This window comes from Phoca vitulina, unplaced genomic scaffold (assembly GCF_004348235.1).
Source record: "Phoca vitulina isolate PV1807 unplaced genomic scaffold, GSC_HSeal_1.0 scaffold17, whole genome shotgun sequence".
NCBI classification, from domain to species: Eukaryota; Metazoa; Chordata; class Mammalia; order Carnivora; family Phocidae; genus Phoca; species Phoca vitulina.
The window spans coordinates 33,454,982-33,471,957 of NW_022589720.1; the positions used below are offsets into that span (position 1 = coordinate 33,454,982).

At 38.0% G+C, this 16,976-nt stretch overlaps 2 protein-coding genes across 2 annotated transcripts in view; one reads left to right on the top strand and one right to left on the bottom strand.

Moving 5' to 3' along the window:
* CCDC152 (coiled-coil domain containing 152) overlaps positions 1-2,947 on the top strand; it is a 28,394-nt gene extending 25,447 nt beyond the window's left edge. The window contains exons 7-8 of the mRNA XM_032415316.1: positions 1,874-1,957; positions 2,756-2,947. Coding sequence (XP_032271207.1) covers positions 1,874-1,957; positions 2,756-2,905 — 234 coding nt within the window. The 3' untranslated portion in view covers positions 2,906-2,947. The remainder of the gene's footprint in view (positions 1-1,873; positions 1,958-2,755) is intronic.
* A 66-nt stretch (positions 2,948-3,013) lies between these two features.
* On the bottom strand, positions 3,014-15,336 carry SELENOP (selenoprotein P). Its single transcript, XM_032415315.1, is given in 5 exon segments — positions 3,014-4,483; positions 9,335-9,452; positions 10,737-10,949; positions 11,711-11,926; positions 15,109-15,336. Coding segments are annotated over 4 exon segments (1,146 nt in total). The 5' UTR covers positions 11,914-11,926; positions 15,109-15,336; the 3' UTR covers positions 3,014-3,871.
* Between the last annotated feature and the right edge of the window lie 1,640 nt (positions 15,337-16,976).

Here is a 16,976-nt window from a genome sequence, read left to right on the forward strand (position 1 = left end):
ATTGTTGTTTTTTTTCATCACAGTGAGATAAATTTCAGTAGTTAAAACCCTGACACACACACACACACACACACACACACAGGCTCACTCTCCATCACATGTAGTTCTCAAACATCTGATACAACTAGCTACCCTGCCTTTCAGCACTTGGCCTGAAGGTGGGACTCTTCAGTCATTCAAAAGGTCCTGGTTTCCACAGAGGGTACTGTTTCCTCTGAGACTGGAGACCTGTAGCTGAGTCTATGCAAGCTTCATTAGGTCTACCATTCCAGCAGTGGAGAGAATGTTTCTAATCCTTAACATTTTTCTCTCCTCAGCAGAAACTGTGCAACCCTGGTAAACCAATTAGAAATTCCTTTGGCTTTATTAAAAAGAGACAAGTTGCTCCCTAATAAATGTGTGGAAAATACTTACCGTATGGGCAGACAACCAGATTTTTTTTTTAATGTTAAAGGGACTTCAAATAGGGCATCTCAAAGGCTACAGTTCCAGTTCTAAGCTCTAAAGCCCTTTCAGGAGGTTGTTTAACTAGATGTCAGAATCTCAAAGACATGGATGTTTGACAGTATATTTGTTCTTTTAAAATTTTTATCTAGATTCTACCCATCTCCACTTCCATCTTTCTTCCACTGCTTTTCCCCAGCCTGACTCTCACTTTACCTTGTGTTGCCAGAATTCACCAGCTTAGTTAGCTTACTATTCATGTTCATGAAAGTTTGGTATCTCTGGGGTGCTTGGTGAGGTCCAATGCTGAAATCCATATAACCTTTGAGCAAAGGGGGCTGATGCTGACTTGAGAGGCATTTGGCTGCTGCTACTTTCTCAGATCAATGTGCCCACGACACACAGACGGGAAGGGCTGGGGAGCCAACTGAGATCCCGTCGGCCATGTTTCAAGACTTACCATCAACTTCTAATCCCTTTATTGAAAATGTGCATTTTGTTTGCCATCTGGCCCTGTCACTGGTCTAGCCCAAGTCTGTTGTTTACATTGATATACAGAACTTTTTGTTATTCATCTTCATTGTAACTATCCATTTACCTCCTTAAACCAGAACACAATCTCACTGAGTTTGTTTTTAGACCACAAAGAGGCTACACCGACCTCAACCTGAAGGGAAAAATTACAATGAAAGACTTTGTGGAACACCTGGGCGGTTGAGTCAGTTAAGCGTCTGCCTTCGGCTTAGGTCATGATCCCAGGGTCCTGGGATCGAGTTCCGCATTGGGCTCGCTGCTCAGTGGGGAACCTGCTTCTCCCTCTGCCTGCCAGTGCCCTTGTTTGTGTTCTCTCTGTCTCTCTCTATGAGAATTTTTAAACCTGATTCAGTTTAATGTCAAACCAGTAAGAGTTCAAACTAAATCAACAAAATTATATCCAAATTCTACTACTCGGCCTCAAAGAGTTTACAGCAGGGTATATGAGTTTTTACCCCATGACTGTTGACTACACTATGTTTTCTTTACAAAAGGACATCCATGGTAACATGAAAATATTTTTATCCATCTTTGAGCTAACTAGATTCCCAACCCTGGTTATCTAGATTCTCTACCTAATATCATAACAAAAATTTTGTGCTAACTCTATCCCAGAATCTCTAAGGTACTGCCCAGGCATTTGGTACTTTTAAAAATCTCTCCAGGTAATTTTAACATGCAGCAAGGTTAATCCTGTTTGGGTGTTCTTTGCTCTTTCTTAAAACATTGTTTCTTATAGAAAGACTTCTCTATCTTGTGTTAGACAGAGAATATACTTAAATTACAGATTATATGTTTAAAAATATAATAGATTATGCTTATATTTATAGAAATAATTGTTTTTAGTTGTTCAGCTAGAATGTTCTCAATAACTTTCTTTTTAAACTTGATTCAGTTTGATGCCAAACTAGCAAGAGTTCAAACTAAACCAAAATCATATCCAGATTCTACTGTTTTGCCACAGAGTATCTACAGAAGGGTATGTGAGATTTTCTTCCATAGCTATTGCTTAAGAAAATAAAGTTTCTTCGTGTGTTTCTATAAAAGCTGTCTAGTGTTTACTAACAATATACTTAACAGTTTTTCTTAAAATATACCACACAATCAGAAAGATCTTTTGAATAATCTTTAAAAGTCATTTTCAATTTGGGGTGACTGAGTGGCTCAGTTAAGCACCAGACTATTGGTTTCAGCTCAGGTCATGATCTCAGGGAGATCGAGCCCTGCATTGGGCCATGTGCTCAGCATGGAGTCTGCTTGAGAGATTCTCTCTCTCCCTCTCTCTACCCCTCCCCACTGCGTGCACTCTCATTCTCTCTCTCTCTGTAAAATAAATAAAACTTTAAAAGTCACCTTCAATTTAAAGTAATAAATCTTAGCAGTAAATTAAAACATCAGAGAAGTCTTTGACTCTTTGGGCCACCTAAGGAATTCTGTAATATATTCTGAACTAGGGCTGACCTACTATTCTGAAGTTATTTAGGCACTCAGATAATAGATTTCTTTTTGTTCAACTCCTCTTTCATGGTTTATAACTTCAAGCTATATAGGGAGAAGGGAATGAACTAGAACAAATGGTACTAACACGTATTTTGGTATCCTTATTCCAGTTTTACCCCATAAGCTTCTAAAAATAAAATTATAAACCTTTCAAAATAAGCTGTCTTTTAAAATATCTACTTAAACCAGAAATGCAGTTTTTGTTGTTTTGTTGTTTCTTGTATTTAATCTTACTATTTCTGAATTGCAGTAACAAATTTCTTTCTGCTTTATTTAGAAGCTTCAACATCTGCAAGAAGAAAAAAACAAGGAGATTGCATTTCTTCGTAATACCATTCACGATTTAGAGCAACGCCTCTCCCTTGGCAAAGATCCTCCACTTAACCCTACTGGCAAAGGCTCTTACCTTAAGCGTAGACGGTTTTGAGTAGGACAGTAAATTCATTAGTTGCTACTTAATTTCTTTAAAAGAAGTTGAAAATTTGCTTCTGTCATTAATATACTGCCTAAACAATAACAATGAAAAAGAGAAAGCTTTAAACTTTTTAAATTGAGTTTATTTAAACAAATCCACATTTGTCCAATCGTGTACTACATTCTTGCTTAATAGTATTAACCATAAAGGAGTTCAGGTTTATAGGACTTAGTTTACCTACTGAACCATCATTGACTATGGAAATACTTTCTAAGCAATCAAGAGATAGACAACATTCTTTTATCTTTTCCATTACGACTTTCCAGACAGATTATCTCAAATTTAAGAGTGTGATACAATGCTAGGTAAAGAAAATAAGATATAAGGGCTTCATTCATATGTGATAGTAAAAATCAAGATATGACTCTTAGATATACAAAGTATAAATGGATATTTAAAAGGTAGTCCTAGCAAAATATTCATGTGTCAGTATTTCTGGAACTTTAAAGACAGAATTCACTGAGTTCTTTAAAGGTTTAGTCAGTTAAAAACATAAGATTAAAAAGACAAAGATAATATTTTTTTGAGAAATGAGTAAAGAAAAAAATGGAAAACATGTCTTTGTTGTTCTTTCTCCATTCTAAATTGCTAACTATCCAACAGAAACCCCTAGGTCATAGTTTACGTCTCTGTTCTCATTAAAGCAAGCAGAATGCTGGAAAAAGAAAAAGAAAAACATAACCAAATTCTGCAATCACCTTTATAATAAAATAATGAAAATATGGTTTGGATCAAAATTTCTTTGACTTAAATTTTAAAACTTGGAAGCCAGTATGATAGATTTCTCCATGTTTGTACAATCCAATTCTTATTTTTGGGTCATTATTAATTAGGTGGCTTATAAAATGCTGGAAATGAAATTGTCTAGACTGACTTGGGGAGTGTGTCTTATTTAAGTATTTAGTATGGAGGTCATTTTCACATTTTGGCCTTATGTTTTCAGCTTCAACTGGCGCTGGCTTCTGTGGGCTGAAGCTGCTGACTTGCTTGTCAGGCAGCCGGAGGCAAACGTCACTGTCAAGATTCAATGACGTTCTCCTCTGCCCAAAGTCCCTGTCAGCTGCATAAAGAGGGGAGGGTTTCTTTACATTGTCAGGTGATTGCAGACCCTGTTTTTTCAAATATCAGATGTCGTCAGTGTCAGCAACAGCTGTTAGGGGCCAACCCTGAATCTTCAGGCAATTTGCAGAGTAATTGATTTATACATCCCTTTCATCAGAGCCTCCTTTGTGGAACAGAAAGTTGTAAACTTTCACTTCCTGCTGGCAGATCTCAGGTCTCTGGGTGGCCCTGTCTTTGGTGGTTCTTGTGCTTATGGTGGCGATGGAGGCCTCAAGGAGTGGGATGCTCAGCAGCATCTGGGGCTTCTGGTTGCTGATTCTCTGAAACCCCATCAATCCCATGATGCTGATGCCCATGCTTGTGATGATGACCATGGTGGTGGTGGTGGTGATGTGGCTGGGGAGCCTCAGTTGTGTTTCCCACAGTAGCCAAAGATACCATTTTACAGTGGTCTTCAGCTTCCAGGGTCTAGAACAAATTTATAATCATTTATCAACAAATGTATAGGTTTAGCAGGAGTGCACAAAAAATGATTTGTAGAGCTAAAATATGTAAAATGCAAACCAGTTAATTAGAATTGAACTGGCTTTGTTTTTCTAGGGTCATATTAATGAGATAAAAATTTGATATCGGTTTCAACACCTAGACTTTCTATTAAAATTTGGTTCCCATCATACCTAATTATAAACTGCTTCTTGTGCAAAGTTTGCATTTAATCAAAGAATCCTCAAGCATCTTACAAGGAAATTAACATTAATGTTTTCCAAATAGATAAAATAGAGCATAAGATGATTAAAATTCAACAGTTCACCTAAGCTTCTATACTGGTTAAATCAACAGCAGAATTCAAATTTTCCTAATCAAGAGCATTTCCTAAATTTTTAAGAATTCTGAAGAAGAATTTAAGAGATACATAAGGCTTAAAAAGAAAGCAAACCACTTACATCTGCAGAAGCAAAGCTAAATAAACTGGTTAAAAGAACTTACATTGATCGCAGTAAAGTCAAACAAATATCAAACCTTAGAAGCAGCTGAACTACATGGAACCTTTCACACCTGTGTCAATCTACCATTCTATTCTAATTTAATGTTATATTCTGAAGCAAACTAATTTCTCTCTGATAACTCAAAAATGCCAATAAACTGCTCGAGATGAGTCATTTTTCATGCCTCAGCTTATGTCAGGAAATGTTTTGAACTTCACTAGTTTTGTTACTGTGTCCCTCCTGTCGAGCTGTGGGGGGCAAGGAGCACATTCCTGCCCATCTTCCGCTGAGCAAGAGGTTCCATTCTGCATCAATCTAGTTAATTTGCTGCAAGTCTTTTTTATTGTTTAGTGTGCCCATAAATCATAGGCTCAAAGCTTACAGATATAGCAGTGTCATACGAAACTTCTACCTAAAGTGATTTGTAAGTAAAGTTAGTGAGTCTTTGGTCTCTCAAACTGATCTTCTAAGTGTTATTGTTCATTGTTTTGAAAAGTTAAAAATTCCACTGGATTTTTGCATACAACTATTAAATGGTACATATTTTGGTGATTTCTAAATTACTTTTGAGAATTCAATGCAATTTTTAAAGTTTGTATTCAAATTCCACTTAGTTAACATACAGTGTAGTATTAGGTTCAGGTGTACAATATAGTGATTCAACACTTCCATACAACACCTGGCACTCATCACGACAAATGAATTCCTTCATCCCCATCACCTATTTAACCCATCCCCCACACCCACCTCCCCTCTGGTAACCATCAGTTTGTTCTCTGTAGTTAAGAGTCTGTTTCTGCAACAAATGTTGGAGAGGTTGTGGAGAAAGGGGAACCCTCTCACACTGTTGGTGGGAATGCAAGTTGGTACAGCCACTTTGGAAAACAGTGTGAAGGTTCCTCAAAAATTTAAAAATAGAGCTACCCTATGACCCAGCAATTGCACTCCTGGGTATTTACCCCAAAGACACAGATGTAGTGAAAAGAAGGGCCATATGCACCCCAATGTTCATAGCAGCAATGTCCTCAATAGCCAAACTGTGGAAAGAGCCAGGATGCCCTTCAACAGATGAATGGATAAAGAAGATGTGGTCCATATATACAATGGAATATTACTCAGCCATCAGAAAGGATGAATACCCAACTTTTACATCAACATGGATGGGACTGGAGATTATGCTAAGTGAAATAAGTCAAGCAGAGAAAGTCAATTATCATATAGTTTCACTTATTTGTGGAACATAAGGAATAGCATGGAGGACATTAGGAGAAGGAAGGGAAAAATGGCGGGGGGAATCGGAGGGAGAGATGAACCATGACAGACTATGGACTCTGAGAAACAAACAGGGTTTTAGAGGGGAGGGGGGAGGGGGGATTGGTTAGCCCAGTGATGGGTATTAAGGAGGGCATGTACTGCATGGAGCACTGGGTGTTATACGAAAACAATGGATCGTGGATCACTACATCAAAAACTAATGATGTATTGTATGGTGACTAACATAACATAATAAAATTAAAAAAAAAAAAAAGAGTCTGTTTGTGATTCTTGGTTTGCCCCCCCCATTTCTTTCTTTTTTTTTTTTGCTTTGTTTTTCATTTTATCTTATTTCTTTTTTTTCCTAAGTTTTTACTTAAATTCCAGCTAGTTAACATTCAGTAAAATATTAGTTTCAGGTATAGAAGTTAGTGATTCATCACTTACATATAACACCCAGTGCTCATCACAAGTGCCGTCCTTAAAGCCCATCACTTGTTTAAACCATCCCATCCCCCCCCACCTCCACTCCAGCAACCCCCAGTCTGTTTCTATAATTAAGGATCTGTTTCTTGGTTTGCCTATCTTTTTTTCCCCCCATGTTCATTTGCTTTGTTTCTTAAATTTCACATATGAGTAAAATCATATGGTATTTGTCTTTCTCTGACTGACTTATTTCACTTAGCATAATACTCCCTAGCTCCAACCACATCGTTGCAAATGGCAAGATTTCATTCTTTTTTATGTCTGAGTAATAGTCCATTATACACACACACACACACACACACACACACACACACCACATCTTCCTATCCATTCATCAATCAACAGACACTTGGGCCGTTTCCATAATTTCATTATTGTAGATAATGCTGCTATAAACAGGGGTGCATGTACCCTCTTGAATCAGTATTTTCATATTCTTTGGGTAAACACCCACTACTGCAATTCCTGGATCATAGGGTAGTTCTATTTTTAACTTTTTGAGGAACGTCCATACTGTTTTCCAGAGTGGCTGCACCAGTTTGTGTTCTCACCAACAGTGTAAGAGGGTTCCCCTTTCTCCATATCCTCCCCCAAACCTGTTGTTTCTTGTGTTATTGATCTTAGCCATTCTGACAGGTATGAAGTGGTATCTCGTGGTAGTTGTGATGTGTATTTCCCTGATGATCAGTGATGTTGAGCATCTCTTCATGTGTCTGTTTGCCATCTATATGTCTTCTTTGGAAAAATGTCTATTCATGTGTTCTGCCCATTTTTTATTTGGATTATTTGGTGTTGAGTTTTAGAAGTTCTTTATATATTTTGGATACTAACCCTTTATCAGATATGTCATTTGCAAATATCTTCTCCCATTCCATAGGTTGCCTTTTAGTTTTGTTGATTATTTCCTTCACTTTTGAGAATTTAATACTATAAACAATTTGATAAACTTAGTAACAGTTTGATAATGTTTAAAATATACTACATAATGTTCTAAATGTTCAAAGATTGGTAGTAGTAGTCTAATTTCAAAAAGCCAATTACTATATTTTATTGATCCTACAATGTATTTTTTTCACATTTTAATGTCTTTAAAATCAGAATGCATCCTACTGTTGGTGTTGTAACATTGTGTCCTACCTTAACTGACAGCATTTTTTTAAGTAGTACATAAAATAATGTGTCATTTAATTGATGGCATCTAGGATACAATGAAATAGGAAAACTCCAATTTGCTTTGGCATATCAGATATATATATTATTCCTATTTACAGGTGGCTCATAAATTTTAAGCATGTTATGGGAACTGTTTCTGCCTTTGTTTCAATATAACTGGGTATATTTATAACTATTAGGCACTTGCAAAAATGCAAAATACTAAAATAATCCCAGAATATGAGGAATCAATATAGCTAGCATTTATTAAGCACTTAGAAGTTAGACATTGAGTTAATACTTTATTTGCATTATCTCAGTCTCCCCCTCTTTAAAAGCAGTAGAATAAGCTTCATAGGATTATAATGAAGATTAAAATGTGAAAAATTATATAAGTAGAGTAATTAACCTGTTGTGCTTTAGAACAACTAAATTAGTTAATTAAATAATTTATTAAAAATTGAGATGGCTTTCTTTACACCTGGAAAAATCTGAAGGATGTATAGCTCACAAATAAAATTCAGAATTATTTTTAGGGGTGCCTGGGTGGCTCAGTCAGTTAGGCGTCTGCCTTTGGCTCAGGTCATGATCCCAAGGTCCTGGGATCGAGCCCCGCGTCGGGCTCTCTGCTCAGCGGGGAGCTTGCTTCTCCCTCTCCTTCTGCCTGCCGCTCTGCCTACTTGTGATCTCTCTTTCTGTTAAATAAATAAATAAAATCTTTTAAAAAAAGAATTATTTTTAAACCTGAGTTCAAATTTTGCCAATTTGCCCTATTAAGGAAAATTGTTTGGAATTATTTTCCTTTTCAACATGGGGGAGGTTCTAGTTAATATAAATTAAAATCAATTCTCATGATAAGGAAGAAATATTCTCACAGTTGTTAGAAGTATCAGTAACGAGTAGAAAATCTATTCCATTGTGAAATAAACATGGTGATTCTGGCTACAGAACGGGCAGACAGTGTAAGGGCTTCATGGAAAAGCTGACAGTCTTACATCTTTGATAAATTAAGTAGCTATCTGGGCCCCAATTCCATTTCAGGTAATGCCCATGAATAAGCTTTGCTATCAGTATGCTCTTGTGTGAACATATTCAGGATAGTACAATAATGATATTTTATGTTAGCTGAATTCTTTGAGCACTTGGAACACATGCAATATCATTTGGTGGTATTTGAAATATGTGATCTCTGCTGATTTTTGTTTTCAAAACTCCTTCTAGATGAAAGCAGCAATACGGATCTTGAAAAGATGTCTTACAGTATATGTTACATAATAGAAAGAATGTGTAATTATAAAAATTACCATTGTAGTTTATTTTTAGTATAACCACAGAAACATTGATTAACTAATTGGTCTTGAAACGACACTAACTTATTTAGATAGCTCTTAAAAGATTTTCTCTTTTCTCCCAGTAAAAATAATTAAGAAAAATAAAATACCATGAGAGAGCAGTTTCCACATTTCTCTTTACAGTAAGTAACTTTAATGGCTTCTTCTACATATGGAAAAGTTAGAAAGGAGTAAGGCAAACCAAGATGGTATACAAGACGGCCACATCTAAAAAGAAAAGGACAAACACAGTATCATTACAATGTTTTCTGTATGGTGATCGTACATAAGCAGTTTGGGATAGGTACTGTTGGTTTAAAGGTCTTGTAACAAAGACCCATCCATTCACAACTTCAGTAAATTTCCTTGAGTGGGGTCTCAGATGAGCTCCCTGGCACTGAATACCAGCTTAGGTCACAGCAAGACTACAGTGAATCTAACACTAGCATTTCAAAATGTTACAGATATGCCACTATTAATAATATCAAAACTACATAGTTTAGTCACTGTGACTTGGTCAAATACAATTTGGTAAGAGACATAAATTCTACCAATGCCCAAACCACTGACTTATAAATTGGGCTCTGCAAATCACATGAGGTTTTCATAACCACTATGGCAGCACAAATTCCACACAGCACAAAAATCACAGCATAACAAAAAAGATCCGCATGTCTTGGCCAGTAACCCATTTATTTAAAAAATATATCTGATGCAACAAAAATGTCAGCATAATGAAAGAAATGGAATTACAATACTTGGTGTTCCCAGAAATGGTGGGGTTGAAATGTCCTTCTTGCCACATTTTACCCAGGATATATAATATTATGTGAATATCAAAAAGCTACACTTTGCAACTATTTAAATTAGAAGTTCGCAGTCCAAAAAGAACATGTAATATTAAAAATATTTAGAGTAAGATGAAATAGAGCTTAGGCCTAAACAGAGTCTGGCTCACCATTTCTGGAGAGTCCAAAGAAAACAGAATCAACTAGTCATGTTGGTCATATGAAATAACATAAGCATCAAGGTTCCCTCAAAATACAAATGTTTTATTCACCCAAGGGATCAAAAGCAGATTTATGCAGATTAAACCTAAAAGATTAACACACTTTATAGTTCAGAAATTCAGGTATGTCGCTTTTAAACTATTAATCAGATTAGAGATAAGCAAGTGGTCTGCAAAGTATAGATATTCATCTGAAAAATTCTTAGGTTAGAATTGTGCATGATATACGAATTGCTCCTTTCTTGGAATGCCAATCTACGGGGGGATAAGTACAGTCAATTTTCTGTATTTCCCTACTAGAATGGTGAATTCTTTTGCACAAAAGAAAGTCATTTCAAAAACATTAAAACCAAATATTTTAATGTGCTCACTGAGTATCTGGTAACAAAACAAAAGAAGAGGCCTTATTTTAAATCACTTACTATTAAATGCAAAGCAGGTTATATTTTAATTTGGGGTGTGTGTGTGTGTGTGTGTGTGTGTGTGTGTGTGTGTATACACACCTGTCGTATATGAGGAAGTCATCCTTTTTCCCATTTAACAGCGTCCAGACATCTGTTTGGTTTTCTTCTTGTTGATAAACAGGAATATACTCTGAAACCTTATTTTTAAGATGCATATATTTTAATTGAGAAGAAAGTCCTTGATGATTAACAACAACATAAGAGATGTTCAAATATCCTTCTTTCTCCAGTTTTACTCACAGGTCTTCCAATCTAAAATATTTAGGAAAAATACAAAAAAGGAATAATCTCATTTAATTTATTAGTGAATTCTCTCTCCTCATTATTTTTTTACATGAAACTCTTTTACTATTTTTTACTTATATCTCTTCTTTATATCGTTGTAAAAAACTAAAAGTTACATTTTGTCAATATTTACCGAGCACTTGTGCTCAGTTAAAACCTTATGCTGACTGCACAAGCAATAGCTCATTTGGTCCTCAAATTAATCCTACAAAGTGTATGGTTTTTAATCCATCTGACAGAGAATTCCACCCAATAAATACTTACTGAAGAACCTAACATACATGTTTGTTATACATATAATTTATATATACATATACATATATATGTTTGTGAAATGACACAAGACATTTGATGGCAAGTCTAGCGTTGATTCTACTCCAGCAAAGCACTCGCATTTGCTTTTTCTATCAAAATAACTAACCCATTTGCAGGATTACATTTTAGAACATTTCATTACACAAGTAATACATATTTAGTAGGACATTATAAAATATAGGTCTACAAAATGAAGAAAATTTTTCTATAATCCCAGGAAAACCACTCTATATATTTTGGTGTATATCCTCCTAGTATGCTTTCTTCTAACATGTTTTATGCAAACGTATAGTTTTTCTAAAGATGTGATTTAATAAACACATCTTTTCCATTTCTATGTTTCTTGTATGTACGTATGTATGTGTTCGATAGCTTTCCCCTTGGGAAATCCTAGAGCACAGAACGGCTCTCACCTGGATGCCTGCAGAATGCACAGGTATCAGCTGGCTTGAAGAAGGGCCACCACTGTCACCGAACCACTTGAGTTCAGCATTGGATTTTGGTCTCCTATGCTCCAGGCTGGAGGCTGCTTACAGAAGGAGCTTTGTTCCTGGCTCTCTGCTCCTCCCCATGGGAGAAGACAGAGAGCCAGGGCAAGCCCCAGGCTTCTCCACATTGCTGGGCTTGTCCTGTAACAGAGGAAACCTTGCTGTCATCTTCACAGGTGACTTCACAGTCATAACCAGGAATTTCTATAAATCCAGCCAGTACCGTTCCCCTTCCTGTCAGGAACTAGCCCGGGGCTTCTATCCCAGTGTTGCTGGGCTCATTATGTTCGGCCTCCCCGCACCAAATCTTCCCAGAACAGGTTCAAAAATCAGCCAGAGGCAGGGGAGTGGTCAAAGCATCTCTTAACTACCTGGCTTGGCAAGAAACTTCAGGAAACATGCTGTGGAGATCTGCCTGAACAGGCAGCCAACTACTTGTCTAGAACCTATAAAGGTTGAGAAAAACGTTGAGACTGTGGCCTCTATAACCAAGTAACATTCTGCAAACATATTTTTGTTTTTATTTGAGATGCGGGGCACCTGGGGGTTAAGGGTCTGCCTTCAGCTCAGGTCCTGATCCCGGAGTCCTGGGATGGAGCCCCAATCAGATCGGGCTCCCAGCTCAGCGGGAAGCCTGCTTCTCCCTCTGCCCCTCCCTCATCCCATGCGTGCTCTCCCTCTCTCTCTCTCTCTCAAATAAGTTCTGACTGCTGCTTTCCACCCTCCACCAACCTAAGAAAGGAAAGGGTAAGTAGGGGATTCTGCACAGAAAGGAAAAGAGCCAGCATGAAAAGAGAACCCAGGAAGAAAGGAGGTAGCAGTGAGAGCACAGGTGGGGCCCTCAGCTCTGCAGGTTCAAGCATCCTGTATTTCGGAGTCTCCTGGCTTTGGCTCTCTTTTGTTCCTCTTACCCTTTAAAGTCTAGCTCTATGTTAAAAATAAAGGATTTGAATCTTTTCAGGTATAAAACTGCCTGCCAAAATGTTACTATCACATCTGAGGTACATATGACCAAAGAAAAAACTCTGACCAAGGAGAAATGTCACAATTCGCTGTCCCTCTACCAAACTCACTGCAGTTTACACTCCGTCTATGTACTGGCTATCATGACTTTCAAGAAGTTTCTGTGACTAGATGGCATGCTCTTGGGGGAAAAGATGCCCCCCTCTGAGTAGAAAAGCTCAGTATCTGACCAGAAATATCCCCAAACTAAGGCTAACTCTCCTAGCAGAGAGGTACACATAAAACAAGGGATCTGTAAAGAGGTGGTAAAAATAAGGAACACATTCAGCAGAGACGAGCAGTAAAAGAAAAATCCCCGGAACAGGCTTATTCTGATATAAAGTCTGTGGAGAGAGATCAGGACAACATTCTAGAACTGGGAAGTTGGCACACTTTCAGGCACTAATCTGGGATAAGAAAGTAAAAGTACATTTGGGGGAGGTAGGGGAGGGAAAGAGGGTGGGCAGCAAATGATAAGTTACCTAGAGTGAGCCCAGAATTAAGATGAGTGTAGAAAAGCTAGAATCAGATTGACCGGGGCTCTGGTGCACTGGTAGATGGAGATAGAAATTTTAAAAACCGGACTATCTTTCACATCATTTAATGCCACAAAATTCCTACCTATATAGGGTATATTGATAAGAGCCTAACTAAAAGAGAGGGAAATTAAATGATTTATTAAGGCCATCCCAACTATTCTAATATTTTTAAGATTCTAATATTTAAAAACAGAGGCCATATCTGGACTAAATCTAGGGCATTTCTTTAGGATGGCATTTATATTGACGGCACAATTACCCTTATTATAGCTACCACTCACTGAGCATTTACAGAACTCTACACGGGTGGTGCTAAGCACTTCGCTGTCAGCTAATCCTTACAACTATGTGACCGGCACCCCCTTCTGCAGCTCAGGAAACCTTGGCTAAGAGAGTTCGGCATCTTGCCCAAGTCCACACAGGTGGCAAATCACAAAAGAGACTGGATTCAAACCAGTTCTGCTAAATCCAAAACATGACCTCTTAGCTATTAGATAGATTACCTCTAACAATTACAGTAGCCAGGGTTTTATTTGTTGATGCCCGAGGATGGCAAAGAGAACATCAAAATAATTCAAGCTGTTTTGTTTCTTACCAGACTGGAGGGAGACCCCCTACTTTCTAGAATATAATTTCAGTAATTACAGAACTTCAGCATAAATTCAGCACTTGGTATCCTCACTTCACCATATACATACCCTTTCAAGGGGCTAAATAGTAAATATAAAGGAAAAGACTTTTTCCCTTATTTTCCTCATTTAGTTTTTTGGTGAAAAAAGACATAAAGCCATTGGCAGAGGGTAGTGGATTATGGAGTTCTCACACATTTTCTTCTACTATATAATCAATAGGCTGTTCAACTTGTTTTCTTAAGATCATTTTTTGCATAATAAACATTTGATTATAATTATAGCTATCAGATAGCTGTGTAAAAACAATGAAGATAAATAACTCAACTGGAATTATTGGAAGCTGTTGAAAGTAGTTGTAAATTTCACTAATCCCACCACTTTTCAATTAGGGAAATTAGATTTTTGGCCACATGCAGACTTACCTCTGTTTTAAATTCCCCATTAAGAGGCAAAATATGCAGAAACTTTTTCCCTGAACTTCAGGCTGGCATCTGAGGGTCCTTCCTCATTCACCTGAAAGTACCCGCTCACCTTGTACACTGCAAAACCTTGCATCTCACCACAGGCCACCTGGGTTTTAACTCTTTGAAGGGCGACCACTTCTGCACAGTTGACAGACCCTGCTACCCCCACCCCCCACCCCAGCTCTTGCGTTGTGTTTTGTTGTGTTGTGTTTTCTGAAACTGTTCACAGTATCCCTGGACATTTCTACAGCCCTGCAGATTGGCCATTTCTCAGTCTCGGCCCTTCAAACCCAGGGGCTGATTTTTCCTGAGAGTTCTCACTCTGCATTTCAGTGGGAGATAGTTAAGCTTGAACACGCAGTATCGCCCATATAACAACACAACTCTTTGCAGAGTCATGGCGTTGGATTTCTCCAGCCTCCCCTGCTCCCATCTTTGTCCTGCGGACAGGGGAGAAATCAGCAAGGGCTGCCTCAGGCGGGGCAGAACCTCACCTGCCCCACCCAATTCCACACTCTTCTGTTCTCTTTTGTTTTGTTTTTTTTTATTTTATTTAACCATCTCCCTTTTTAAAACTCTATGCTAAGGACAGAAACGTTTTATCAGACTTGAAATCAAATTATTTACCAAGCTCTAAAAGAATCAAGTTTGAATCAAATATTGGAAAACACAAAGTTCCTACTTACCCAACCCCTTCCGAGCCGCCTGCGTCCTCTCTCCTTGCTCAGCTCTGCAGCTCCTTCAAGTCACAGCCAGAAGCCCTGATATTTATAGTCCTGTTGTTTACCTCTCTCCAGCCACAGTCCAAAGTTCATCGCCCGCTCTGACTGTGACCTTGCAAGCTGAGCAAACCCTTGAACTGATCATTATAAACAAAAAAAAGCAGCAAGGGCTGCCAAGCATAAAATGGGGAGAAAGGGGTTTTTTTGCAATTACTGATTTATTCCCTATCCTTTTTAGTCACCCCAGTATCTAGGATTTAATGGTACAGTCGGGGGCGGGAGGCAGGGCTAAGGGTAAAAGGGCCTCCAAGTCATGTTCTTTTTCAAACTATCATAGGGAAAAACATTTGCTGAGCCAGCAAGTGAAACTGCAGCTTTTTAAAAAAGAAAAAAAAAATGGGTGGTTATTTTTTTTTTCCTTCTGCTCTGTTGTGGCCAGGTTAGCCTAACCCAGACTGTGTGAGCTTTCTCAGAAAAGTCACCTGCTGTTTCAGAACTTTCTGGTCTCCTGTGGTTACAAACCTGCTTGGATTGTTTTGCTCTGTTTAAAACTTGGATCTGTGTGGGATCTCACAGGACCTCTGTGTGGTCATTGAAGGAAAGGAACGAGAAACTAGGCCTCCTAGCTGCGGGAAACCAAGCCTCATATTCTCATCACAGATGTCCTACTCCTTGGAAGGCCTATGTATTCCACAGAATTTTTTAAGAATTGAATGTGAAATATTTACAAAAATAAGTAGCATATAAATAAAAGTTTCTAGTGGTAGTAGTTGGACATGGAAAAGGGTATAGCAATTTCAGATTTTTCACAAATTAAATGAAAATTCTTATTCTTTCAGAAAGGGGTGAATTCTTTCTAATAACCGCTGCATGTGAGCACGCCATGGTGTATAAAGTGAGGAGCGCTGTCAAATGATGTCATCCCTGGATAGTGACGGCTTTCAAGTAAGCCTTGCTTTGACTATGAATGCATTTTGTCCAAACCAACCCCTATTGACTGTTGTGTGCTGGGTACGTTGTATCACGTGACCGTAAATACAAAGAGGCTCAGATGTTAGCCTTCCCACAAAGAAACATAGAATTAGAAGCTTGACTTTTGAAAGCCAAATTCTGTTTACTCACACGAAGCAGTAGGTACTAATCATTTTGGGTTCCAGATCCTTTTGAGAAATACTTAATTTCTCCCCAGGGGGGAAAAAAAAATTGCAAATATACAAAGTCACTTTTTGAAAGAATCTTGTGAAAAATCTTTGTCTAAAGCAGATAGTCCCCTGGTAGCTCATTTCCCAAATTATAGGAATAGTCATCTTGGGTCTGTCTGCAGCAGGAAATCCAGTATTTTCTCACCACCTCCTTCCCTTACAAGTGGCTTAGCAGCTGTCTCCTGCCCCAAAAGTTTCCCCCCACGAAGTGTGCATCTAGCTGCAAAGCAAAGGACCCAGGATTGTGTGTGTTCAGGCCAGTGTGTGTCTAAAACCCCGGGAGGCAAAAGGAGAAGATGGGGAGCTTCTGCTATCTGAGGAGAAGCCATTCTTAACCGCCTCTTCTGTGCCGGGCAACCTGCGACCAGTCAGCATTTTTAAGAAAGCAGAATATTCAAACAAATCTTTATTTGATGTTAAATCCAATTACATTAAGTCAAATGAAATCAAACAAACATTTATTAGGCGCTTGTGATAGGCACAATTCCCTTGTCCTCAAGGATCTCAAAATCTAATACGACAGACACACAAGTAAGCAGAAAAACAAAACAAAACCAAAAAAAAAACAAAAAACACTATAAAGTGTGATTATGTCCTAAGGGCTACGTGCACAAGGTTCTGTTGGAAACT